Source organism: Symphodus melops (assembly GCF_947650265.1).
Source record: "Symphodus melops genome assembly, chromosome: 23".
NCBI classification, from domain to species: Eukaryota; Metazoa; Chordata; class Actinopteri; order Labriformes; family Labridae; genus Symphodus; species Symphodus melops.
This window is the reverse complement of record NC_136713.1, coordinates 7,743,491-7,770,785: the sequence shown is the minus strand read 5'-3', so window position 1 is coordinate 7,770,785 and position 27,295 is coordinate 7,743,491. Positions and strand designations below refer to the sequence as shown.

The window sequence follows — 27,295 nt, the reverse complement described above, 5'->3', positions numbered from 1 at the left end:
GGCACTCGGCTTGCCATTCTAACGCGGAGAGTTTCCTCTTTGTCAGATCTGATGTGCTCGCATCCTTGAGTCGACACCTCACCTGGTTTGTCACAGTCTTTGGTTGATGTGTAAGGAGGACTTCTGGTTCCTGCTCTCTCCTGTCCCCGACTGTCCACACACCAACAGTATCCGGTGGAAGCATGACACTATAACAGCAACAAACACATTCATGTTTTTTCAACACGTTTTATATATGTAGACGTTTCATGGATAGAACAAATACAAAGCACTGACTTGTAATGATCTGTACTGTCCACTGGCGTCACACTGAGGTACGTAGGCTCCGGCTACAGGATGTCCCTCTGGACTGCTGGTCTGCACGCTGTCTCTGTGGTGCTCGCACTGAGTTTTAGGACGCTGTGGTTCATCTGGGGGAGGTATAGAATAAGAAATCAGACGGTTAAACTGTGGATGAATGTGCAGTGGAGCGAAGCTGTCTCCCAGGGAACCAAAGCCTGGATTTCTTTGTCACACTTGCTTGTAAATCTGTGTTTTTCTCTCCACCTTCTTATTGCTGGTGTCATCGGCATACAGGAGCATTTTCTTGGCCTCGTTTTGGGTCAGCGTTTAGATGAATATGAATATAAGTTGATGTGCTTCAGCAGCTTATTTGACACTCTGCTGTGAAATCGTATATGTAATGGGATAAGCCCACTATTGCGTCATTGGCTTTTAAAGGGGCATTCCACTGATTTTACACAACATGCATACTGGTTAAGGTTAATCCAACTAAGCCCATGAAAAAATGTTGTGTAACGTCTGTTAAGGGACATTGTGAACTGGAAGAAAATGACCGTAATGATGTCATTGTGACGTCATAAGCATTATCTCAGCTTGGGTTTGGACACTTTAAGCTTTACAAGCTGGAAGTAAAGGTTTTGGAAGATCTGTTTTTTTTTACCCAGCAGGGCTGGTCTAAATAAATTAGCTCCACAGCTGCATTGTGGGAAATGTAGGCTTGCATGTTTTTGAACTAAACATTTACTTCAGACCAAAAGGAAGGATGTAAATCCTGCTTTTACTTTATTTTTCTTTCCCAAACTGGTTTCCGTACTTTATGGACGTGAAATACTAAAAAGCTGCACTAAGGTCTCGTGTCCATCTCGTGTTTTTTTCTGAGCGCTGGCGTCTTTATTCTATGTTTTTTTTTCCAATGAGGAGAGAGCGTTTGCATTGGCAGGTATCCACAAGGACAAAAAGCGCAGCGCCAGCAGTTTTTTCTTTTTCTTTTTCTGAGCGCTCCATCTTCTATGCGCGGCCCCTCTCATTCAGACTTCACTGGCGCTCTGGCCGTACAAAAACACGGGGTGTACGCGGGGCCTGCGTGTACTTTGGATCCAATCCCTCACCGGGTTTGTCACAGTCTGTGGGTGTTGTTCCAGGTGGCGTTCTTGTCCCATCTCTCTCCTGTCCATTATGGTCCACACACCAACAATGTCCAGAGGAACCATGACACTGCAGAATATATCAGCAACAAAATCAATCACAAAGATATTTAGCTTGAATAGTCAGAGCTGCGTTCTGTCAGATGGAGGTTGTGTCCTTTTAAACACTTCATGTGTGACATACCTGCAAAGGAACATACTGCCCAATAGTGTCACACTGAGGTACGTAGGCTCCGACTATAGGATATCCTTCTGGACTGCTGGTCTGCACGCTGTCTCTGTGGTGCTCACACTGAGTTTTAGGACGCTCTGGCTCATCTGGGGAGGAAAAAAGACAAAACTGGAAATACTGGAAAAAGTAGTGATATGGAGATGCTGCTTTCATTGATTACTCATTTGGTGCTTTTGGAGAGAGCAGGCGCCCTCGACGGATGTTTATCTCACCTGGTCTGTCACAGTCTGTGGGTGCCGTACCAGGTGGAGTCCTGGTTCCCACTCTCTCCTGGCCCCGGCTATCCACGCACCAACAGTGACCCGTGGAGCCGTGACACTGTGAACGAATGAGTCGAGGGTGAGAAAAGCGAGTCGCCGCTCTACGCAGCTCATCAGTCAGACGTGCACCGTGCCCACCTGCAGTGATCTGTACTGTCCGTCAGAGTCGCACTGGGGGACGAAGGCTCCAACACTTGGGCGCCCGCTTGGTTCCCCTCCGCTCTGCAGGCTGTCTCGGTGCTGCTCACACTGGCTCTTAGGGCGAACTGTCTGACCTGGAGACACACTCTTTTATTTTTTTGGTCTGTGTGTTCCTATTAAATAAAGTGAAAGCTCTGAACATTTAAAAGCGTCAGAAAAAGAACAACGCTCCCAAGTTTGACCAAACACGAGCACAATCAGAGTTTATTGCAGACATTTCACCGACCTTCCTGCTGTGCACAATTGAAGCCATCCCCGTAAAAGCCAGGCCTGCAGTGACACTGGAAGGATCCCAGCCCATTGACACATCTGGCATCGATGTGACAAGGAGAGGAGCTGCACTCATCCATATCTTAAAAAATTTTTTTTTTTAAAAAGCAGGAGCACAAAAAATGAACAAGACAAACCTCCAAATCATGTTTGACCTCATCAACACTACTTTAATCATGTGATATATCATATTTTCTGTAGAAAAGGAAGGTAAAGAGGGTTTAAAGGAAGTTCATCAAGAGTTCATACTGATGGGTGAAAGCAGGACACACACACACACACCGGCAGGCGCTCGCTCCTCCACACATTCCGAAGCAAAAACACACACTGTGTCATTGCTCCATTTGTCTTTCACTTTCACCCCCCTCTCCTTTCTAATCTCACCCTGCTCCTTCTCCCGTTAGTTCCCAGCCTTGTTCTCACATTTGCCGCCCATCCTCCCCTCTCTCTCTCTCTCTCTCTCTCTCGCTGTGTTTTCTCGCTTTTGCAGCTGTGGACGAAATGTTGTGGCTGTGCAGGGACAAACATGCACTTCTCCTCCAGTGTCATAGAGGTGTACGCCCGGTGCAAAAGCACCTCTTGTGTGACCAAAAACTGCACATGAACGTAATATGATTTGGTCACCAAAAAAAAATTGTGTAGGACACTGTTACCACGGCAACAGTTGTTTTTTTGATGACAGAGGTTTCCTTTTTCTTAGCACATAGAATAGAATGCCATCATTGTCTTTATACAACGGTACAACAAAATGATTTGGCTTCACACTGAAGTGCACACAGCCAAAAAAACTCACGAAGAAGAATATATTAAAGTAACTCTAATTGAGGAGAGAAACCAAAAAGAAGAGCTGTGACCCGCTGCATCTGTTCCGCCATCTTGGATCGATCACATCCATAAAGATGATCACAATATTAATGCATGCCCGAGGACAGCAGGATGGATTATAACGCAACGCGTAGGTTCTCCGTTTTTGATGGTTGATTGTTATTGAGTCATGCCGTCCCATCTCGCACTGCCTCCTATTGCTTGGATCGTGTCGTAGGTTAGGTGGCATTAGCTTATTTCTTGGTTGATTGTTTTTTTTCCCCTTAAAAAATGGAGTGTAGCCCAAAGACAAACCACTTCAGGGGGGGAAAAAACAACAGCTGCTGGGAGCATGTGTTGAAACAATTTCAGCCGAGCCATCAAGGGATCATGTTTCGTAAGTCTAACTGTTGCCTTAGTGAAAAACTAAAATAGAAACTGTGAATAAATAACCATGGTATGCCTGAAATGGTCTTAATTCTGGTTCACTTTTGGGCCAAGCTCACATCATGTTCTCTGGGGAAAGAAAAGTGTTTTTGTGTTGTTTTTAGACCCAAACATCTCAACAATCGTTGCTCTGACTGCCGTGACATTTTGTACTGAGGATAATCTTCCTCTTGGGATAAAACATTGCAAATGGTCTAATCCATCTGCGGCCGTACAATGAGTCAGCACATCTTCAGGCTTAACCCTGCACATAAGACAGCAGACACAGAAAACCAAGAAAAGACAGTGTGGGGAAAACATTGGCTTGCATGTTAATCTGTTTAATGACATGAGCGTTAGCTTACCAACACAGGTACGCCCATCGAAGCCGAACTCGTAGCCGCTCTGGCACTGGCAGCGATGGCTGCCAGGCAGGTTGACACACTGAGCGTGAGCGCCGCAGGAGCTCTGGTTCTCAGCACACTCGTCTACGTCTGCAGTGAGCGAAAAGGAGGAGCAGTGAGACAGTGTCATGCATGTGTGTATGTGAGTGTAAAAGCTGTAATTAAAGGGCATTACTGGTGATTGTGCGTGTGTGTGTGTGTGTGTGTGTGTGTGTGTGGGGGGGGGGGGGGGGGGCGCCTTTCCTAGTGATGCCAGCAGGCGAGAGAGACCAGGCAAGCTTAAAGCAGTATGAGTCTTAGTTTAACAAACGAGGAGGGGAGAGAAGGACGAGAAAGACGAGAAGAAGAGGGGAGTAGAGGAAGACGAGATGACGAGGGGAGGAGAGTAGAGAAGAGGAAAGGAGAGGAGGAGAGGAGAGGAGAGAGGTGCAGATGATTCATTCCATGCAGCCTGTACTTGACCCCTGTCACACGATGGACAGATGTTGATGAAACACAGACACGCTGCCATGAGCTGTCTTTAACTTAGTCTCCATGTGTTTGTGTGAGCGTGTCATGGAGACAGGGCTGCAGTCCCACAAATATACCGTAACAGTTGCGTCCGTCTCCTCTGTAGCCAGTGGCACACTGGCACTGGAACTCCTGGCCCTCCAGTGGGATACACTGCGCCGTGGTGTCACAGTCGTGGTTCCCAGCGTAGCACGGGTTCACCAGCTCCGGCCCGGACGGCTCAACTGCAGCGAGAGGAAGGAACGATGAACGAGCGGAGAAGGTTGACACGCTTTGTTAGATTAGCTTAGTCCCTATTTAATCATTACATGACGCTCATTAACGCAACAAGAATGCTGTTGGTGAGCACTCGGTTGCTCAGGGAGTCCTTGAGCAAGAAAATCTCCCTACAAAGTTAATTGTTAACATTTGGCTGCTGTTGTGCAATACAACTGTCGTCCATTTACCACAAAAATGGAGCAAAATATGAGAAGAAAAACAAGTCGGTATCATTGACACACAAGTAAAAGTCCTGTTGTTCGTGAAACTGTGAATATTACACTTTCTATCGGAGCCTGGATGTCAGGGTAATGAAGGGTCTTTGCATCCAGAGGGACATGAAAAAGGACAACAAACTGCAGGACTACAAATGTCCTTAATTGAGATGAACTGTGATCTGGATCTTTTGCCAGCTCGCGTTGAATGATTACAGCGATGATTAGAAGACAGCCTTAAACAGAGGCACATGTGAAATCACTCCGGACGAACTGCCAGAGGACGCTTCCTCGGAGGAAGCGGCTCCCTTCACGTGCTCAATACTCAACATATGGATGGAGTTAGACACACGTATACATGAGAGAGAGAGAGAGAGAGAGGGGCAGACGGATGAGTGAGCGGATGTGTGGTCGGGGGTTTCCTCGTAACGATGCACATGACAATCAAAGACAGAGACAAAAAGAGGCGCGTCGAGAAAACCCTGGGAGGGGACACGACAAAGATGCTCAAAATGAAAAGCTACTTGGCTTAAAAGAAGCTACAGAAGGCTTCGTGAGGATGGATGGCACGGTGTGAATGGAGCTGAACATCCTGGTGGAGATACTTGTGATCCACTGAACTGCTCTAATGTTATCAATAAGTCCAGTTGCCGGAGTTACCGTCGGCAACATGTCGTGTCTCGTAGCACACTGTGTCTCATCACTTTGGGTTCGAGCGCTTTCTATCGCAGCGTATCAAATGAGTTGAGCTACTATTCAAATAAAAGGTCGTCCCTGTTGGGGGTTTGGAGTCCAGCCCGCCATATTGCCAACATGTGAGCATTCTTCTACAATAACAAGAAAGGTAAAAAAAAAAAATCTGTGATCACAGCTTTAAAATGAAGTTTAAGTGTTAAAGGATGGTCTTTTTCTTTACCATCATCAGCTATAAAATACAAGACACACACACACAGCTTGCTCCCATCACCGACAGCCAGAGGCCAACTTTGGCTCATTATCAAAGAGCGAGCGAGAGAGAGAGAGAGAGAGAGAGAGAGAGAGAGAGACTCTTCAAAGTGCTGAATGTGGCTGAGCGGACGAGGAGATGAGAGGGCGAGATGCATGTGGATGGGAGAGAAGACCGAGGGGTAATTAGAGAGAGAGAGAGAGAGAGAGAGAGAGAGAGAGAGAGAGAGAACACACACACTACAAGCCATCAAAGCATGCACTGCAGTTTCCCACCTGTAGCTTTTTTACTAAACTCCTCCGCACAAATACACACCAGCTTTCAGAGGCATCTCATCTACAGAGGCGTAGCTGTAACTCTTTCAGGGGGGGGTTTGAGGTGACGTGACCCCTCTTTAAATCACTGGAAGCATCCTACGTGCAAACCCTGAACTCTTATATCTATCATCGTTTACTTTTACTGACACCGCGGAATGACCTGGATCTAAAAGACAGTGGTTTTCAAAAGGAGGAAAAGAGGGGTTTTTTTCAGCTTTCACGGGGCAGTGTGTTGCTCCAGGACCAAAATGACTGAATAAGTTCTTTAATAATCATGTATTTATGTGTTTTCAGATATTACTCAGCATTTAGAGTAGTCAACCAACCTCTGGGGCTCGGCATTGAAAGCTATAAAAAGGTACCTGGATGATGTCACAGAATACCTGCGTTATAAACTGAGGGTCTGCGTCTGTGTTGTAAAGTTGAAGGCGTTTAAAAAAGGCAGGAAAGATCTTTTTATAAAGATGATAGCGAGCGGCATTCTGGGAAACTTCGGAGTCCAAAAGCACCTCTGCTGCTTCGTCTTAAATCGCTTTTACAAAAATCAGGCCGTAAAACTTCAACGGGTGAATTTACCCGTTTGACAAAGCTCGAGGCGTTTTCTCACAACGCTGACTGGCTTAATACTGGAGCACATGTATAACCTCTGTTTCCCTCTTGTATTTTCATCAAGAACAGCAGACGATAGACATGTGGGGAAAGAGAGTGGGGAGGGGGACGGGCAGCAAACGGTGTCAGGATCAGGAGTCAAACCAGTGTGTTGAGCCTCTGCACATGGCGCGCCTGCTTTCAAGTGAGATAACCCAGGGCCCCAGTAGCTATCTCCAACACAACAATGTGGCTGGCTGAGACAAATCGTTCAGTCTCTGCAGTTTGTCTCACAAAAAAAAAAAGAAGGTTGGCGCTTCATTGCCTGAAAACGTGCACATTTCGCAACGACAGTCGGAAACCTCCCTGATCGGGCCCCATCTGACAACACTTACACTCAGTGCCCTGCTGAGGGCTGCAGCATTAGTCCTGTGAAAACCAAAATGTATCAGTGAAGGAAAATGAAGAGGAGTTACCTGTCTGGGAAATAATGATAAACGCTAGGTGTAGGGGCCCCCAATGACTTTTTGCCTAGGGGCCCCAGCACACCCAAGAATGGCCCCTGGACGTGACGTTAACCGAGAACCTTCTTGTGACGTGGCTTAAGCAGTTTTGTGGAGTTGGTTGCTCACTCAGTTCTACAGTGAGGTTGATACTTTGAACAGTTCAGTGTCTGAAGGTCTCCTCCAATTCTCATGACATCAGAGGGCAGCTATTCTACCCGGCAACCCCCCTCTCCAGAAAATCTGTCATTGGCTGGGATATTATTTCCCAGAAAGAGTAAGACCCTTGAACGCACACACAAACACACGCTCTCTCTCTCTCTCTCTCACACACACACACACACACACACACACACACACCACTTAACCCGTGTTTACAAAACCCCTGATCCCTGAAAGCTCTTCCAGCTGTGCTCTGGGTGAATCACTGTGTGTGTGTGTGAGAGTCAGACGTGTCATCATAACCTTTATAATCAGCGTGTTGACGTTTCAATGACAGAAACTTGGGCTGAATTCAAACACGGGGGGGGGGGGATATTGCTCCCCCCTCTCTCTCTCCTAGTGTCATCCTTCTCCTCTTCATCTTTTGACGACCCCTTGTCTCCGTCGCCGTGTTCCTGGCTCCCATCAGACGGAGCGGGCAAAGAAAAGTGTTGACAGAAAAAGAACACGACGCGAGTTCATGCCGTATTGCTTTACACGTCTCAGTACCCGGGGGGGGGGACACGTGACAGAAAGTTGAAGATAAAGAAGGAGAGATGTGAGAAACAGCCATTAAAAAAAAAACAACAACAACCTCCGTTTGTCCAGCTGACTCACACGCGATAAAGATTTATCTGTCTTGAAAACATAAATAGGAAAAGATATGTTCAAGCTGCTTGCCACACACACACACACACACACACACACACACACACACACACTCCTAAACAGAAGAAGAGATACGGCGGAGCAGAGATGCAGATTATAGATTTAAAACCTCTAGATTTAAAGAGTGTGTTTTCATTGGCTCTAAAGTTCTCTTTCAATGTGCTATCCAAAAACGTTACTGGGGTATATTCAAATTTGGTGTCATAAATTCAGATACCACAAAAAATAGGAGTGCCGTCAACGCGAGTGTGAGGAATCGCTGCTCCTGTGGCTCTTTGTTTGGACCTTACGAGCCTGAAAAGTCTCCGTCCGGGAGGAAGACGCTAACTGACGACGCGACATGATGTGCGGCGACCGCGGGCCAGGTCACGGGATCCCACGGTACGCCGCTTCAGCGTTAACTGATTTATTTCAGGACGATCATTTTCGATGTTTTCAAAAGTGCGCATGTGAAAACGTGGCCAAACTTTCTCTCCGTGACCACAAAGTGTGGCGGTTTCAGTTTTATGTTTCTGCTGCCACAAAGTACTTAAAGGAAACAAAGCCAACAATAAGATGAGCGATTTTCTTTTCTCCTTACACTGTTGCATCATGCTCAAATCTTACTTCTGCTGCAAGAGCTCGTGCTGCGGCGTCCACGCCGATAACGTGCCAAACCCAGATCGAACTAGAGAAATATGAAAAGTCAGCTGTGACGCACACTGTGGCTTGCGAGGATCCTTGAAGTGGTTCAGAGCGTCTGCAGACTTTGGCGGACGATGCACCGGAGGTAACGCAGATGTTTTCAAATCATTTCTGGTGTCAGTCGGTGTTTTAAACGCGAGCTGTCTCGAACTCAGCACCGTGGTTTTGGCTGCGGTTTCTGAGCAGCATTGTAACAATTACTTCGAGGTCTGGTCGCTAGTTTGCGGCTCTGGAAGATAAAAACCTCACGTTTTTAACGCCTTCAGCGTGTTCGGCAGCTTACAGACTGACAGTGATGGTCAGGACTGGATTAAAGCAATCGCTTAGAGACACTGCAACAGGCCAATGATGAATCTATATACGACACTGAACACAGCTAGTCTGTCCTGACACGTCACCTTTATGATCCAAAGTGACACTGCTTCTTTAAAGCGCCTTTCTATTTAAGAATCCTGAGTAACTCACATCAGCTGTTTTGTACAAACATGCTACAGCAGCATTTCTTAATTTGTCTTCTTTTGAAGCCCACATGCTGAGTCAGCGTCTCTGTGTCCTCGTCTGTTTTGGTTCCTTTTAGGTTTGATGTATTCAAACTGTTCCTGCCTCTCGAGTGTGTTTCGAATGACCGCTGGATGAAGAACAACGTGCTCTCCAGGAATTAATTAAGGTTTACTATTTCGGTCTTTTCTTCGCAGTTCCACTCTGTTTCTATCAAAAAAGAATTTGCTTTCACATAAAGCTTTAAAAACAATCAACTAATCCAGTTTACTTTTGTCCCAGTTTTTTTAACGGAGAAAAAAATATTGGATCAAAGTTTTCGAGATGCAAACTTTTAAAGGTGACCAATCAAAATCAACGCAAACTGAGAGACACTTCCAGCCGCAAATCAAATCGATGTCCATCCGAGTCAAAAGCACAAACTGGAGTTTTTTATGGATTTAACTTGCTGATCTTTTGACTTGAGAACATTCTTCTCAGTTTCACTCACCTCCAACCGGGCTGATCTTGTTGGTGATGGCGTATCTCAGGATCCGCTCCTCCTTCACGTACATCACGAACACCCTCTCCATGGAGATCTGCAGAGTCTCCGGAGCCGAGGCGCGGTTGTCATGCCGACAGTCGCGGTAGGTAATGTTCTGCTTGAGCTGGAAGGAGAAGGACTCGGAGCCTCGCTCGGCCGAGACGACCGTGAACTCCCTCACTGAGGTGGAGGTGGCGACTGAAGGGACAGAGATGAAGAAGGGTTGAGCGAATGCAGGCGTCACGTATTACAGCCCGTCGTTTGTGTTTGTCTCATGTGGTTGTTATGGTTACCAGATGGGTAATATTGGTAGGTCTCCTTGAAGGGATCCATGGTGATTTCAGCTCCAGGGGGCAGGAAGGGCACGCTTCCGCTCAACACCGTGTCCACAGTAAGGTGGTGGTGGTCGTCAAGGCCACGGCCCGTCTGGATGATTGACAGGTGCTGGTTGCCGGGGTAAAAGATAACCTCTGCATGACGACTGAACTCAGCACCTGGTGATAAAATAAAAATATAAAAATCAATATATATATATATATATATATATATTGTTGTTGACACACAACAGAAGATACAAATCATACAAGGAGGAATGTCTTCACACACACACACACCACACACACACACACACACACACACAGCTGCTTTCTATTAGAGAGGGGAGGTGGAAGCCTGATATCACATCACATCCCTGGAGACAATACAGCTGGCTGAGGGACACACACACAAACAGACCCACACAAACACACACACACAGCAAAGGAGTTACCCCATCTCTCCACACATGTGCTCCAGATGCAGTATGCACAAAGCAACACACACACACACACACACACACACACACACACAACCCAGTATACCTGTGATTTTGAATCCTGCTTGGCTATTGGGCAGCTCCAGAGCAAACAGCCATCCGAACAGCTCTCCGATTGGTGCAAGGGGCATGAGAGCCCAGCCCACAGGCTCAGGTACCTGACCAATCAGCACAGAGCTTACAAAGGAGAACATCTTTTGAGATTCTTTCCATAGTTCAATGTTTAGCGTTCAATCTCCTACCTCGCTGATGGCGGTGTACGCTCGCCCATCTCCCACCACGATGTAGGCGTGCAGGTCGATGTTGTTCAGCGCCACCGGAGTCGAACCCACACTCACCGTCCCGCTCACCTTACCGCTGACTCTCTGAGGAGCGCCTGGAAGACCAAGCCGAGGGATTACATGCACTCGCAAAAAAAAAAAAAAAAAAGCGCACACTCAAAAACCAACAGGTGAAAAGTGCTCTTACCCTCGGGTAGACAGTGGCGTCCGTTTCCATAGAAGCCAGGCTGGCAGTGACAGCAGAAGCCTGTGGGATAGTCGGAGCACAAGGCATTCTGGGCGCACTGCTGTCGGAATCTAGAACGGCAAACGCAAGGGAGGAAAGAAACGGTGAGGTCTTTTTCTCCTGCGGTTTGTTCGAACCCTTATTGTCCCAGCGAGTGAATAACGACGTACCTGGCACATGTTTCCTTATTCTCTGTCGTGTACTGAATCACTGAGAGACAGGGGAGAAAGAAGAAATCATCAGTGTAATCAGATTGCATGTAGAGAATAATAAAGAGTGTATTTTATGAAGAGCTCGCTCAGCATTCTTGTGTTTTCATTTTGATGCTGTGACCTTTGCTGTCCTCGAAGAAGAACGTCTTCTGTTCACACACAGAGACGTTTTGATTGGTGGAAAACTTGGTTTCTGTTTCTGCGTTGAAACTACAACCTAGCATGCACCCTGTACCTATGCGCATGAAGCAAGACGTGCACGTCTTCACAAAAGTAACCGCGCATCGCAATGACGCAAGCCCTGTGATTGGTCTGCCGGGTCGCACCATTGCAACACTTTTCTTTTTTGGTTTTGATTCTGCAACAGGACAAACGCTTTAAGTGAAACATAAGACACTCGGATTCAGTCGGCATGGTTACCAGGACACAAACAAGCAAGACGCTGAACTTGAAATCCAATTATCATAGAACTAAGGCTGAGCTATAATGGGATTTTTGGTGCAGATATAAGGGAGAGGAAAAAATGTTGACTCCGATATATCAGTCCATATCTATCGTCGACTTTTAGAGCTAAACACATACAGATAAAAACACATTTATTGCGTTGATCAAGATCCAACAGTTTCATCAGATAACGTCTTCACTCTTTAAAGCAAACAAAGAAGATGAAGATGTGCACATGATGTGAAAGTACAGTTTAAAGTGCACACACAGTTTCCACGTGCGCTCCAAACCCTTTCCGACGACGACTCTTTCTGGAGAACGATCCTCTGTCGCACAGCCAGCCACTCGCTGTTATTGGTTTATTTGGAATAAACAGAATCCAATCTGGAGAGTCAGCATTTGAAGAGGTTGCTGAGCAGACAGCGAAACAATGAGAAACACAGACTTCTCCAGAAACACTTTGATCTCTCCAGTTTGCATAATTTCATGTCTTTTCTTTTTCTTGCTTAACGGCTGATTTGGGCTCCAGATGCAGAACTCTTCTCAACACTCGCGCCAGTTCATTGAACACTAATCCCAGTCTTCAAAATGTTGTTGTTGTGGAACACGAAGCTTTGTCTCAGATTTTACGTTTCCTCCAAAACAAACTTTTCAGCAGCGCCTGATAAAATGGTCTTTTAATTACAACAAGCATGAATGAAAGTTTAATGAGACCAAACAAACTGCCGGTTAGGGGATGCTGGCGTTACTCCAAAAAACTTCTGTTAAACTTTCAGAAATTTCCAACCGTTGACAGATAGCTCTCTCAGCATCTTTAATGAAAACTAAAATCCCTCCAAAGTGAGTGAACTGACTCAATAAGAGGAACACTTCTCACACAGAGAGACTCTCACAGCCTTATGTAACCAGGCAGGGTGACTGAGAACTCATTCTTATTTACAGCAAAAGCCTGTGGGAGTAGTTGCAAGGGAGGGAGTGCAGGACACACACACACACACACACACACACACACACACACACACCTGGGAGCTGCCCAGCACAACGGCTGTATTGTGCTGCCAGCTGCTGAGCAGCTCTGCAGCAGAGGGCGAGGTAAAGTTACTTTTCTGTTTCTCAAAGCGTGCGTCCATTCATGACTTTTGTCCAGGACTGCGTACAAACATGCGCGCGTGTGTGCGGATGATGTGCATTTCAAACAAACGTGCGGTTTGTCTCTTACCTCCTGTGTCAAAATCAACATCGTCTTCGTCCACGCTGACCACGTGACCTCCGGGGGAGAGAGGAGGCTCGTTTCTGTGAGGGGGGTAGACATCCACCACCTCCAGAGGAGCCTACAAATACACACAAACAGAGGGAATATGTCATTTTGTTGTTGTGATTGAGAGCTAAGCCAATTCTTTTTAACTCTCTCCAGATGCTACGATCTGCGCACACTTCACATATTGTGTACGCGCGTTCACGCTATCATGATGGCAGCTTAGCCAGCTTTTCGTTGGCGGCACTATAACTGCCTCCAAAACCAGCGTTCGATGAAAACCACAGAATTTACAAAAAGTAGCTCCAGTTGCAAATCGTTATGACTAAACTCGGCTTGAACCGCAGCTAAAACGTCTCCCATTTCTTCTTATTAAATGCAATCAGTGATGTTTGAGAGCACTTGAGCTGATGCCACGCCATACCGCCGTCTGCGTCGCAAAGATAAATGGCGTAGCAGCTGTGAAATGCTTGCAGTTTGACTCAGAAAAAACATTATTCTAGTCTTTGTTAAATGTTCCTTAATAATGCAAAACACAGAAAGGCACATTATAGTTATTTTGGGCCGATGGGATCCTTGCCATTTCCTTTGCAAAGACATGTTAGTGGTACCTGTGGCTGCTGTTCCTCAGTCTGCTTCGAACCTCCATCTGGAATTGGCGGAGCATATTGCCTCTGCTCTGGCTCGGGCCTGTACCTGGGTTCAGACGTCAGCGGTACATCTTCGCTACCATACTGATTAGAATCCTCTAAAGGGGACGAGGGGGCGTTGGGACTTGCTGGTTGAAGGGACTCGGACGGTTCCCCACCAGCGGGGGCCGGCTGGAATTCAGGGTCCCCGCCCGTCAGAGGGTAATCCTCCTCTTCGTCCTGGTTGTCGGGGTCAAACGTGTTGTCTGGGTATTCCTCGAACTCTGCGTACTCAGGGGTGGTGGTGTCCTGGAGTCAGAAAACATGGAGGAGTGTTATCACAAATAAAAAGTTCTGAATTGTAACAAAAACTTGATTCAAACCAGACAACTTTTTTTTTTTTTTTTTTTTAATACCTGAGAAAGACCATGTCCTCCAGCTGGCGGTGTAGCAAGGATGCCACCAATGGATGCAGGAACTATGTTGTCAAAGGAGTAGCGGTTTCCAGTGTGGAAGAGCCAAACACCTGGTATCCCTGTGTTACCAACCCTACAGAGTGAGAAAACAGCCGCAGAGTTCTGTCTGAGTAAATTTACAACGTTGAAAAGCTTTTTTTTAATGTAAAAGTCAATGTAACACATTTAATGCATCCAAAACAAGACCTCTTATCAGCTTGTACTACTATAGCTTGACTGTTTTTCAAGTGTGGTGCAAGCTCACTTCTGTGAATATAGTGCTGCTTTAAGATCACCACTAACACTTGCTTCGCTATCTAAGGATCCATTATGATACTTTGCCAGATGCTTAAGGCAACTTTTAGGATTTGTACTTACTGGTAGAGGTTTTTCACAGTTTGCTCATCACCCGTCACGCTGTAGTGAGGTCCCTCAGTTCGAGAGAAGATTAAATATGTGATTTCTCCTCTGCTGAAGCCAACTCTCGCAGGAAGTTCTATTTCAACGTTGTACGATTCCTACAGACGGGTACAAATATGCAAAACAACACGTTCCTCAATAATTATCTGTGGCAGTATCGTGAGTTTGACTTTGTCTTTTTTTAATTGAACGGTTTACCTTGGGACGCGTCCCAAAGAAGTTCAGGCCACCTTCAGGGTAGAGGAAGAGCACGTACGAGTCTGTCTCATCAAAACCAATTACTGCCTGGAACGTGTTGACCTGTGAAGAGATACGAGAGACTGTGTTTATCTGAAACGGAAGAGAAACAGTAAATGTCAGCGCGTAAATTCCTGGATTTTCTTTTTTCCCAAATGTCGAAGAGTTGGCATGTACAACAAACTTGTAATAATCACTTACTGCCACAGGGGTCACTGTTCAGCAACAGTAACATGGACATGATTGAATCTATATATTGATAAACAATTACCACTCAAAATGCAAATAAAAAATAATGCATTTATTTCTAAGAAAAATATTTTTGAATTATTTTTTAATCTTCTGCCCTTGATGACCCAAAGTGTAGCAGATAATAAGATAACTAGGAAAGTGTCTTTAAAATATTGTTTAAGAGATGAGGTCACCTCCTGTGTGTACAAAGTGATGATTCCAACACTCACACCTCATATTTAAACTTCACACCTCTTCTCCTCCTCCGTGTGTCTCTTCCTCTCTCCTCTCTCGCTCTGCTTGGAGACATGTTTTGAATTCACACCCTTCAAACCCCCTTTCTTCCGACCACCACCAATTATTGACATACTAACCCCACCCCCAGTATGTGGGTTTTCTAAACCTCCATTCAGGGTACAAGGTAAATAAACTGAATCGGATGAATCAGTGAACTTCCTTGCTAAACATTGGATTGTTACTCCTGGAACTTATTTGCTAAATGTCAGTAGGCGCGTTTAGCCCATCCTGCCAGAAACCACATTTAGAAAACACTCAGATTTGGTGAATGAAGGGAAGACTGTGTGAGTGATCCCAAGTTGTTTTCCTTTGGGACCAAATCACTTTATCTGCACAAACACACAAGACACAGACCCAGAAATGCACACACACACACACACACATACACACACACATCTCTCAGCCCCCAGCCCAGATGTTGATCTCCACAGCTGTCTTCCTGTGTGTCTGGACATCTTTCATGATGATGTTACAGCATTCGAACCAGACATCGTTACAATGTGAGACATGGGGTGCATACACTTATACAACACAGATGTCCCTCCACCTATACTCTTCTCATGTGAATGTATGTGTGTGTTCTTAATTGTTTACATCAACATCTTTAAACTATCTTGTTGTTTGTGGGCGGGTAGGACTTTGCAGCCCCCAGGCTCTGTGTAATTAGTGAGGAGGGAGTCTATGGGGAAGGAGGAGAAGAAGCTGGAGCTACAAAAGGGGATCTGCTATTTTCTTTGTCCTTAATATCCCTGGTAAACGTCTGTATTTTTCTCCCCGGCCGCCCCTCCTTCTTCCTGGGAAGGGGAGAGAGAAGATGAGAAGCAAAAGGAGGAGGGGGACGAGGGAGAGAGCTTTGGACAGATAGAGAGATAAAAGGATGAGGGGGGTTGGCATAGTTGGACGAGAGGCCATGGGTCTGCTTCACTATCAGAGAAATATGAGGAGACAAACACAATTTCCTTCAAAACAATGTTATCTGTGGAGAAAACTGTGTTTCTCTCAAAATATCGTATAAAGTAGCAATAAGTATATAGCCCTAATCAGACTGCTGTTTCAACTCTTATAATATACAACCCTAGGCTCTGAATGAATGTTGCAGAAGTACAAATGTAGGGACAAAGCGATCCCCTCTCTGTGCCGCCTTTGGAGGTAGAAACAGGGGTGTTACTGGGGCGAGACAGGAGAACATTGGCGCAGTCTGATTGTTTGTGTATGTGAAGCTCTGGCTCTCCCGCACTATTGTTGCGCCGAAACGCAAAGTGCATTCACAAACTGGGACACCAGTATTAAGCTGTTGCTGGATCAATATAAATGTCTGAATATGTAATGAAGGCTGAGCGTCTGTTGTGGACATGCAATATGAAACAGACTTTTGTAAAGTGGTGTTAGTGAAAAGCAGCACTGTTCCTAAGAACAGCCAAAGAGATATGTGACTATATGAAAATGTCAAATAGCGGGTGGGGGGTCAAATTGTCTGAACAAGAAAATGTAAACAAACAGTGTAAAAGTTGCTTTCATTAAAGTTCTACTCGGCTGATTTTCTACTTGGAATAGAGCCAAGCTAGCTCAACCCCGTTTCCAGTTTTGCAAACTCCAGCTCCATCTTTAGTCTCAGACATCAGTGTGGTATGGACCTTTTAACTTCACTTTTGGCAAGTAAGAAAATCAGCGTAATCTTCCAAACGTCAAACTGCTCCTTTAATTTGTGGTCTCCCCTTCAACCCTCCTCGTTCTGTGTGGTCATCTGCTTCGTTAGAGTCGGCCTGTGTGAAGCAGCCTCGTGTGCTTTACAGACTCACAGCTGGAGGACAACAAATTGTAGGCAGCACACATCAAAGACCTTCAGAGAGTGTGTGCCTCAGTATGTGTGTGAGTGTGTGAGTGTGTGCCCCCCCCCCCCCCCCCCCCCCCGTCACCTACAACCCTCGACCTTCCTGCAGGGTTTTGTCACACCTTTTTTTTTTTTCTCCTCACACTGACCAGACACACGCCCAGACGGACTAACAAATGTTTGTTGTCAGGATCTTCCTGACAGATTTAAGTGGTAACATCATCAGTCTGCTAGGTTTATCTGCAGCACGCTGTGGGTTTGAAGTCTGTAAATACCCGACAGTGAAACATGAAAGTTAATTCAGCTCATTAACACAACAAGGAAGCACCTGAACACACTTTAATTATTAAAATACTGCATTAAAAGTCAATGAAAGACACATGAAGTAGAAAAAGCGTCATATTTGTTTTACATTCTTTCTCGCAAAAAAAATTGATGAATAGTCTCATACAACAACCAAAAGATTAGGTTAGCTTAGCATTAGGCCTAGAAGCACGTGTAAAGTTAGTTAGCGTAATAACATGCTATCAATTTGTATTGTACAAAAAGCAGAATAACAAACAGCAAGTTGAAATCTCACAAAGGTTTGTGTCAAAATATTGTAATAAAACTGACATTTTTCCGGGCAACAAAAATAGGTTTTTATGTGGATAAAACAATTGTATATATTTATTTAATATGGAGCTGTAAGAGATTCCAGCAGATAGATTTCGGCGCCTTTGTCCATTGTTAATGCTAAGCCAGCTCTAACTTTATTAAAACTTTAGCATGCACACATAAAATGGCATTGATCCTTTCATCTAATATTATGCATGTAAAGCAAGAACACAAAAATGAAAAACATGTCCAATAATATGGAACTGTTAGTCGGCAAACATGCAACTTACTTAGCTCTATATGACATGACATGGTTTAATTATACATCTTAAAACCTGACAGCTGCTGCTAACACAGAGCAGGTGTTGTGTGGAAGCGATTTTATGTCTCATTTAGTGTAGTCTCATCATATTTACTTGTGTTTGGTCTTGTCTAGTGGTGTTTATATATTGAGCTGGTTTACTCTGTCTTTATATAGTTTAGTCTAGTCAGCCAATGACTTAGGGAGAATGTAGCTGATTGCTCATCTTGTCTGTGTTTCGAATAAGTGACTCAACGCTCTGGAGCAAATGGTTTGAATCATGTTATAATTATCTAAAGCGGCATCCCACTTTGGTTGGCCAGGAACATCCCAAAGAAGCGAGAGAGAAAGAGAGAGAGAGAGAGAGAGGGAGGTTTAGGATGAATGTATGACACTTGTTTGTTGGTCGCTGGTTTTTCAGCTCTGCGGCCGCAGCACAGCTGCAAACAGGCACAGAGAGAGACAGAGAGCAGCTGCAGTCAAGTTGCCAGCCTCACCAGAGTGCTACAACGGAACTGCCTACAGCGTGGGAACTGGCACACACACGCGCACACACACATGCACACACACACAGAGACCAGGCGTGTGGCCAGGAACAGTGCAGTCAGTATTTCACTGTTGTCATGTGAATTTATTTGGGGGTGGTATGCCTGTTTTAGGTTTCGCTCTGGTCAGAAGGATTCCCTGCTCTTTTAAATCTTGAGGAAATTGTACAATGTCAGGTCTTGCAGCAGCTTTTTGATCCACTCAAGAGCACATGGTGGGTAAAACCAAATCTGCTTTTCTTAGATCCTGCAAGCTTTCAAAGCATGAACATCTTTCCCACAATTACAAATGAAAGAAAGACGACCGTACTAGTAATTAGTTAAGACAGAAAACATCCTAGTCTATATTTTAGTGGCTATATTATTGAGCTGCAAAGCCACAACATGACGCAAACCCTTGTTTTGTCTAAACTGTTATAAAAACAATAAAACATACTATGAAAGCTGAACTTTAGAAACACTTTTCTTTAACCAGGACACACAAAATTCAAGGGATTCCCCCTGTGTCACCGCTAGGCCCCCCGTTAGAAACAACAAATACAAACTAAAAGAAAACAATAGCGCCTGTTGTGCTGGACCAAATCGAACAGAGGAGTCCATGTATTCATTCAGTCAGCCTCGTCTGACCTCCGCAACAGCAAATATGAAGCGAGAAACTCCCCAACCACCGACACGTTCCCTTTCTGCAAAATGCAGCTTTGAAGAGACTCTGAGGTCTGCTTCAGACGCAGTAATGCTCTCCGGAGGGGAACTTCAGGACACTTTTGCAATATTGTGTACATACCACACATACCAATTCCATTCCAGTGTTTTTATATGTTGAGCCCCTCTTTTGGTATGCATCACCACAAAGCCCTCGATAACACTGAGCAGCCTATGTAAGCTTTTAACTACTGTATTTATTGTCTTTGATACGCACTGTAAAATATTAGGAAGAAGTGCACTATATAATTATACAAGAAGGTGGTCTTCAGGCATTGGGGCGGCAGTAGCTCAGTCTGTAGGGACTTGGGTTGGGAACCGGAGGGTCGCCGGTTCAAGTCCCGGCACGGACCAAGTCCGGAAACTGGTCTGGTAACTGGAGAGGTGCCAGTCCATTTCCTGAGCACTGCCGAGGTGCCCCTGAGCAAGGCACCGAACCCCAAAACTGCTCTGGAGCGCTCGCTGTGGGCAGCCCCCTCACTCTGAGACCTCTCCATTAATGCATGTCACTAGAACCCTGTTTGTGCATGAGTGTGTATCTCGGCCTATGTGTGTGTTAGACAGAGTGTAAAACCGAATTTCCCCTCGTGGGATTAATAAAGTGTAAATTATTATTATTATTATTATTCTAGCACTATGTGCACATTAAAACCAATATAAAGTTCAACGTCATCACCCTCTCTAGTCCGCACAAGAATTACTCATCACTAATACATTTACGTATAGTTTTACATATTGGCTTGTACTGCCATGCAGCCACTTGTCATATAGTCATAGATTTGCTCCAGGCCAGGCTGAACGGGCTGCTCTTCCTGCTCTACTACGCAGATGTAAACAAGCACAGCGAGTGGAAAGGATCTTGCAAATTGCATGACAATCTGTAGCACAGATGTACAAGTGTATGCGTGTGAGGAGGGGTCAATAAACTAAATTTTCCAATTTTGCTAAATATTTGCTAAACATTTCTAGCATGGCTAAAAGTGTCTCTCATTATGTAATCAATTTGAAGAAACTGTTTTTTGTTATGAGAAATCCTGTAGTAATTTTGATTTGGTAATGTTGCTTGAGTGGATACATGCAGTATATTTTTATTTAATATATAATGAAGCGTCAGTTTTTTCTGAAGATAATGTGCTTTTTCAGCACGTTTGTTTCTGACCCAACACGTAGCATTCTGCGCACCCAGCATTCAAAAACATGACATGTGAACTAATGTGAAGAATGGTTAGCAAAGGAAAACTTCCTATAAGATCAACACAGAAGGCCAGGCTCGGTGTAAATGGCTCTGGTCATTAGCAAATTGAGCTACATGGTGGTAGATACAACAGAGTGTGTGTTTTAGGTTTCGAGTCAAGCAATTACTTTCCAATTATGGTAATAGCCTCTTTTAAACTCATTTTATAGAATACACAAACCCACCTATAAGGGATGTAAACTTTCTCTCTTCTGCTCTTATTTCCATCGCTATAAATTACTGGGGGGGTTTTTTCTTCTCATCTCAGTATCCGGCTCCCAAACTCCACACAGTCTGCCCCCTTCCCCCTCAAAATGCTAAACCCCCTCCCTCGTCACACTTAATATACATCCTGACAAACACACACCTCAAGTTAATCAGTTCGCACACACATACCAAACTCCCCCCAAGCGCACCCCACCCAGCACCTCTGGCTAATCACTTCAAAGGGAGATGCTATCAGCGCAGAGAGGGACCCACTGAAGTAAATCCCAGCAGGGACCCCGACTGCTTCAATCTGACAGGCGAGTCAGGCCCTTTAAATCACACAACAATCCCCCTTTTTAGCACGTAATAAAACACTTTTTACCTTAAAATCAGCCTTTGCCCAACATTGAATAGAGCCTGAACAGAATATAAGAATAGACCAATATTGAGCCTTGAATTAGAATCTATGACAGATTTGTTTGCCTTCAATTAATCAGAACTCAAAGGAGGCGTAAAAGAAACCAGACCTTAAGATTTTGGAAAAAAAGAATAAACAGATGAGCCAGCGAGATCTCTTGGGGAGGGGGGGGTTCTTTAAATCTGCCACTCCCTTCAAGCCCTCTATCCCACACACACGTTTGTTTGATCGATAAATTCAGAAGGCACGGTTTTTCTTGGATTCTGTTCTGGAGAATAACTTGAAACGGCTGTCATTTCTTGGAAACGTTCAAATGTATTTGGGTTGATATGAAGGTTCAGGACATAACGCTGATGTAAGTGGTGACGGGGTTAATGATCAGGGTCATTTAAGTTTGTCTTGACTGCTTCAACTTGCAATGTGTCGTTTAAAGATGTAAGTAATTTAGGAGGCTCTAATGCAGAATGCAGGTGAGTTGCATGATGGGAACTGTAGGACCTGATGTCTATGCACCCACAGCAGATTCTAAAAATGGGATATCTTGGTGTGGACTCCTTTTTCTTTTTAAATGTGTCTCATGTTAGCGCCCAGACTTTATGGATGTGCAACACTGAATTACTTGAGTGGCCCTTTAATTATCTGAAGACTGATTTATCAGGGTTCATTCGACTATCTGTACGTACAAATTGTTACATTTGTCTGAAGTTAGGCATCTCATCGAATGCAGGGAGCAAAATCTTAAATAAGTGAATAATGAAAGGTTACTTGCTCGGCTTTAAGAGCTGCATTTCTTGACTGAAAATTCAAATTTTCCCTTTAATTAGTACCAAATGACATGTTTGACGATCCCAAGGAAATGATGGATGAGTGAGATAAAGTGCGACTGTGAAGTGTGCGTCGCTCCCGGGTCGTGGGAGAGTTGAAAGAAGGTTAAAGAAGCTAAAGAAAACGAGTGTTTGGTGAAAGGTGCAGGTGCATCGCGCTGTTCGTAAAAGACTGACTCTGTTTCTGCTCCACATCAAGGCCAACAAGAAAAAATGCTATTTACATCTCAAGTAATCCCCCTGAGAATAATCCTGTTTTGAAGATGTATATGATGTCTTTGCAAACCAAATGATTAACTAATAATAAGCTAACTAACAGGAAGGGGAGCGATGGCCAACAGAGCATGTGAGCAGGAATGGGCGAGCATGTTTGCGTCTACCTGTGAGTGAATTGGAGGAGAGGATAATGAGTCGGGAGGCACTTTGATGACCCTAAAAGATGACCTCTGACCGCTTGAAAAGGTTAAGAGGCAGATTAGGAGGGGAAGGGGAATTACAAATAGGACCCCCACCCTTGGCTGATTACAAGTGATGCACATCCTTCAGGAATTTGGGATCGTCTCTCACGAGAACTTTCAACGTTCATCTGAGGGATACGTTGGCCTTTGACGTGGCAATAGAACAACTAATCCCATCACAAATCAATCCAAAAAGATGTCAAGTTGGAGGCCGTTACCTGCGTCAATCGGATGCTTTCACACATGCATAAAACTCCTGAAAATTTCAAGAATTTTACAGATGAGCTGCATGTGTGAACGAAACACATTTGAATCCCCCCCCCCCATCCACCCCGACTTTACCAGGAATTTCTTCTGCCAGGCCCCTAGAGGAATTTTCCACATGAAGTTGAAGTGAGAGGATGCGACAATGCTGCATGAAATATTCAGGAAAATTCACCAACGCTGAGACATTGATGTTAATGTCAGGCAACCAGTGCAATCCTATGCTTCAGACTCCACTCTGCTTGTCATTTGTTTATACTGTAAAAATGTCCCAAAACACTTAGCGTTGATATTAAGGCAAACAACTATCATAATACTGTCAAGTAGCATCTTTTTTTACATCATGTCCTGCTGCCTGATATCTCCCCCCCCCCGCATTGAGAGACACGTGTGAATAAGCATGTCAGAAAGATGTCAGAGGACGTCCTGAACTTTTCCGAGACATGTTCTGGACTGTGCGTTTTCAAGAACTTTTAATCTTACCTTGTTGGAAGGTCCACTGTGACGAGTTTGTTCCTCGTATGCCGCCACGTTCTCCCATGTAGCCACCACAACATGCGTGGGTGTGAATTTTGAATCGGGGAACCCTCGATGCACCTCCTGGGTGAGCAGATGAACCAATGGTGAATGAGCGAGTGAAAGAAAGAGAAAAGAAGGAAAGGAATGTACAATGGACTGAACTAGTGGAAGATGAATTGAAAAGGGAAGAATTCAGATAGTTAATTACAAAGCACAGAGTCGTACTTATTAAAGTCTTAAGTCAACATCCAACCATGTAGTTGTGTTGGCTTGTTTTTCGATTAAATGCATGAACCGACCTGGGCCATTTTGTTGAGCACACTGGGCGTCTCTGTCACCCTGAAGTAAATCTGTCCTCGCCCTCCGCTGGTGTCGATGTCCGCCAGAAACGGTGCCACAGCAGGGAAATCGGTTGGGAAGCCGTCGTCGACGTATTGCTTCTCCATGGGCAAGTCCTGCGCTGATATGATGCCGTTGGTAGCCACCTAGAGGCAGAACGAGTCAACAATGAGACCGCCGGTTTTACAAAGCAGACCAATTGGTGTCCCTCAGCACAAGCTGGGACCCCTGAATACTTGAAAATCCATCGTAAACCTCCTCTAGGGGAAATCTTAAAGGCCGCCTTGAACCCAGGAAACCTTCTAATGAACTCATATCCCCTCATAAACCGCTGGAACCTTCTCATAGTCCCCAGGAACCACATAATGAACCCCGAGATCCTCCCCGTAAACCAACAAAGCCTCTTGAAGAAACCTCTTGGGCTCCTTCGAGGATTCCTAAGAATGATCAGTTGGAACTTTTTAAACCATCTACTACCGTTATCAACTTGTATTTTCAACATAAAAGAGCCTGAACCAATGGGATGACATTTCAAGTACAGGTACATGCTACTTAAAGCACTTTTTACTACTCTAGTTATGTCGTATTAGAACTGTATCTTTCTTGCTATATATAAAACGGACTGTTCTTCTTCTTCATTGTCTGATTTCAGCAGACATTTGTATTTGTTACACTGTGGGTCAATTACAAATACCTCAACTCTGCACCTCAGTGTTGTTCTTGTAAGTCGCTGCCAATCACTAGTGTCCGATTACATAATAATGGGACACTTTCAGTGACCGTTCTGCATGATGAGTACAAACATTTTTGATGTTTCAGGTACAATTTGGCATTGTTTTGCATTAAAAGTCGCACATAGCAGCAAAAGAAAGTGTAGCTGACTTTGTTTAACAGATACTGGTGCTTGTATGACATGCTGATGTTATCAATCACCAGCCTGTTGAGCTCTGTTGGAGAATTCTTCATGAAGATTTATGAAATTCTGACTTAATTTATGGTCATGTCAGAGAATTCAGCACAACAGCAAACAAAGGAGACACCCCTCTTGTCATTGTTAGTTTATTGAATTTTAAATATGCTCATGAGTCTCACTCTTATTCAACAGCTGCAAACATCATCTGAAAAAAATTTTACTTTTACAATTTCACAATCGTGCAGTGATCATGATGCATGCAAACAGGATGAATGAAGCTGTACTCACATATAGCTGGGAGAATTGGGAGTCGTAGAAGTATAAAGGTCTGGGCAGGGTCAGCACTTTGGACGTTTCATCGTCGCCCTCTGCCAGGATCATATCTCCACTCATAGAGCCATAAGGGAACAGATCAGCCCTCTGGATGGCTGTAACCACACACGCGCTGACGCTCCAGCAGAGCGCGCACACAGACAACAGTTGCCCTCTCTGCATGGTGGAGCCGGCTTGAATGAGCAGCTCTGCGCTGTGAGAGGCAGAGAGGTTCAGGAAGAAACGAGGAGAACTTTCCTCCTCTGCAGCGGGCCGCTGATACTCAGCGGGGAGGAGGGAGGGAGGGAGGCGCGTCGGCGCGCTCTGATTGGTCCGAGGCGGATTCAGCGACAGCGGCAGCCCGGTAACATCTGGCTTGTATTAAGAGAAAAGACAAATAGAGCGATCTTAATCCGGATGTAACTCCATCTCTTTCAAAACAATGTCCAAAAAAAAAAGGCAGAATGTGAATGAAACACATTAAAACAAACATAAACTTGTATACAAAAGTGGGGGTAAAACGGCTAAATTTGGTTAAAACGTTCAAACATAACAAGGAGAAGGAGAAACGTACCTCCTTAAAAATAAGTAGCCTATGTTACTTAATATCTAGCACATCATTTCAACATCCCATAATACTACAGATACCTCTTATTAATTTACTTATTGCATTGAATAGTCTGATCAGTAGTCATTCAGTATTTTAAATCAGCAGTCTACATCATCAGACATTTACACGTTCACTTTACTTTAGTAATTCACTACTTGTATAAAAGCGATTCACTTGACACTTAAACACTGAATCATGTGTGCCACCTAGTGTCAGATCTTCACATTACATCCTCAAGCACTGAAAAAGTAAATAAAGATGGACACTATTCAAACAGAGAGATGTGTACAGTGTAGAGAGGATGAGTAAAGCAGGTGATTAAAATCTGGATCCAAGACATCTGGACTGAGGGAACATCAGCCAATAGGAACAAAAGAAGAAGAAAGCGAGAGAGAGAGAGAGAGAGAGAGAGAAAGGCCGAAGCACAGATGTGTTTGCACTATGAGAGAAGACAATCAGCAAATTAATCTTCATTTGTAGTTTCAAATGTTGTTTTTCTATTTAAAGTGAAAAAGTGAATTTGACAATAAAGGACGAACGCGACCGTGGTTGAAAACCAGAGGGTCGCTGGTTCAAATGAATCTATCTCTTCTGACCACACATGGTGTTTGTAGTTACACAGAGGAACCTGTAGGTGGAAGCAAAGACAAGGCTAAATAAAGCACACAGCACATCAGAGTCCATGTTATTTATATCAGGTGTTGGACACTCCACGTTTGAAACTCCCAGGTGTAAATACAAACATTAGATCGTTCTCATCTCATCATGTTTTTGATTACATCCTGCTGACGAAGCGGCTTCATTTGTGATATCACCCAAATCAATAAACTCATCAATGATTCAAGGAAGGGCCATTAGAAGGCTGGCTCGGGCCACGCGCCTAAGTATTTTGTTGAGCTGTTCGACTGTATGATTGTATGTGTGTGTGTGTGTGTGTGTATGTGTGTGTGTGTGTGTGTGTGTGTGTGTGTGTGTGTGTGTGTGTGTGTGTGTGTGCGTGCGTGTGTAGAAGTTAAAATAAATCATCACTTGTCAGCACTTTAACAGATGGCAGGTCCTGGACAAAGGCTGTTTACGAGCAGAGCAGGCCAGAGGATTTATGGGTTAGGACCCTGATCAATAATTGAATAGCTTCTAAATGAAGTGCACGGACAAACAGTGAGGAGGTTAAGATGCCCACTTCAGACAATCTGGATTCTGAGGGTAAACTTGCGGATTAGTTATTGGATGCATTAACCATTTGTCGGACTCTGTTTGAAATGGCGATTGGAGGAAAGTGCAAAGCTCCAAAATAATGTCGCAAAAAGCAGTTTAATTCATAATAAAGTAAATATGTAAAGAAGGAAGGAAAGAAGAAAAATGGACAACAGTTAAAAGAGCAGGAAGGAGAGGAAAGAAACAGAAGGTGAGGATGGGGAAAGAAAAAAGAAGAGATGAAAGAAGAGGAAAAGGAAGCAAAAGAAGGTGAAGGGGGAAAAGGGTGTGAGTGCGGGCAGAGGAAGAGGTAAAAGGGGCCTCTGCTGCAGGAGGACACAAGTTTAGACCAAGGGGAAAGGTTGACCGTGCTCCAAAGGGAAAGAGAGACAGAGAAGAAACAGGAAGACATGCAAGAGGTGGAGAGACAGGAGGAGAAAAAAATACCGGTCCTATACTTTATAAATTATAAACCTGTGCTCTCTACGAGTTAGTGTCTTTGAATCTCTGCAGCCTACCTGTAAAGGGTCAAAAGTGAGTAGAAAGAGAGAGAGAGGGCGTAATGGCAGTATGTCATAATAAAGGATTGG

General features: G+C 44.5%; 1 protein-coding gene across 4 annotated transcripts in view; it reads right to left on the bottom strand.

Moving 5' to 3' along the window:
- nid2a (nidogen 2a (osteonidogen)) overlaps window positions 1-27,295 on the bottom strand; it is a 42,415-nt gene that overhangs the window by 11,386 nt on the left and 3,734 nt on the right. For 2 of the 4 annotated variants that reach the window (XM_079335964.1, XM_079335965.1), the window contains exons 2-24: window positions 24,878-25,276; window positions 23,637-23,822; window positions 23,302-23,418; window positions 14,871-14,972; window positions 14,631-14,770; window positions 14,214-14,346; window positions 13,780-14,106; window positions 13,133-13,244; window positions 11,428-11,467; window positions 11,219-11,328; window positions 10,993-11,126; window positions 10,797-10,908; window positions 10,230-10,430; window positions 9,904-10,134; window positions 4,612-4,758; window positions 3,986-4,114; window positions 2,347-2,472; window positions 2,058-2,194; window positions 1,872-1,977; window positions 1,612-1,745; window positions 1,392-1,497; window positions 277-410; window positions 83-188 (exon numbers count right to left, since the gene is read on the bottom strand). In XM_079335964.1, coding sequence (XP_079192090.1) covers window positions 83-188; window positions 277-410; window positions 1,392-1,497; window positions 1,612-1,745; window positions 1,872-1,977; window positions 2,058-2,194; window positions 2,347-2,472; window positions 3,986-4,114; window positions 4,612-4,758; window positions 9,904-10,134; window positions 10,230-10,430; window positions 10,797-10,908; window positions 10,993-11,126; window positions 11,219-11,328; window positions 11,428-11,467; window positions 13,133-13,244; window positions 13,780-14,106; window positions 14,214-14,346; window positions 14,631-14,770; window positions 14,871-14,972; window positions 23,302-23,418; window positions 23,637-23,822; window positions 24,878-25,084 — 3,277 coding nt within the window. In that variant the 5' untranslated portion in view covers window positions 25,085-25,276. The remainder of the gene's footprint in view (window positions 1-82; window positions 189-276; window positions 411-1,391; window positions 1,498-1,611; window positions 1,746-1,871; window positions 1,978-2,057; window positions 2,195-2,346; window positions 2,473-3,985; window positions 4,115-4,611; window positions 4,759-9,903; window positions 10,135-10,229; window positions 10,431-10,796; window positions 10,909-10,992; window positions 11,127-11,218; window positions 11,329-11,427; window positions 11,468-13,132; window positions 13,245-13,779; window positions 14,107-14,213; window positions 14,347-14,630; window positions 14,771-14,870; window positions 14,973-23,301; window positions 23,419-23,636; window positions 23,823-24,877; window positions 25,277-27,295) is intronic. The other 2 variants (XM_079335966.1, XM_079335967.1) reach the window with 2 other exon arrangements.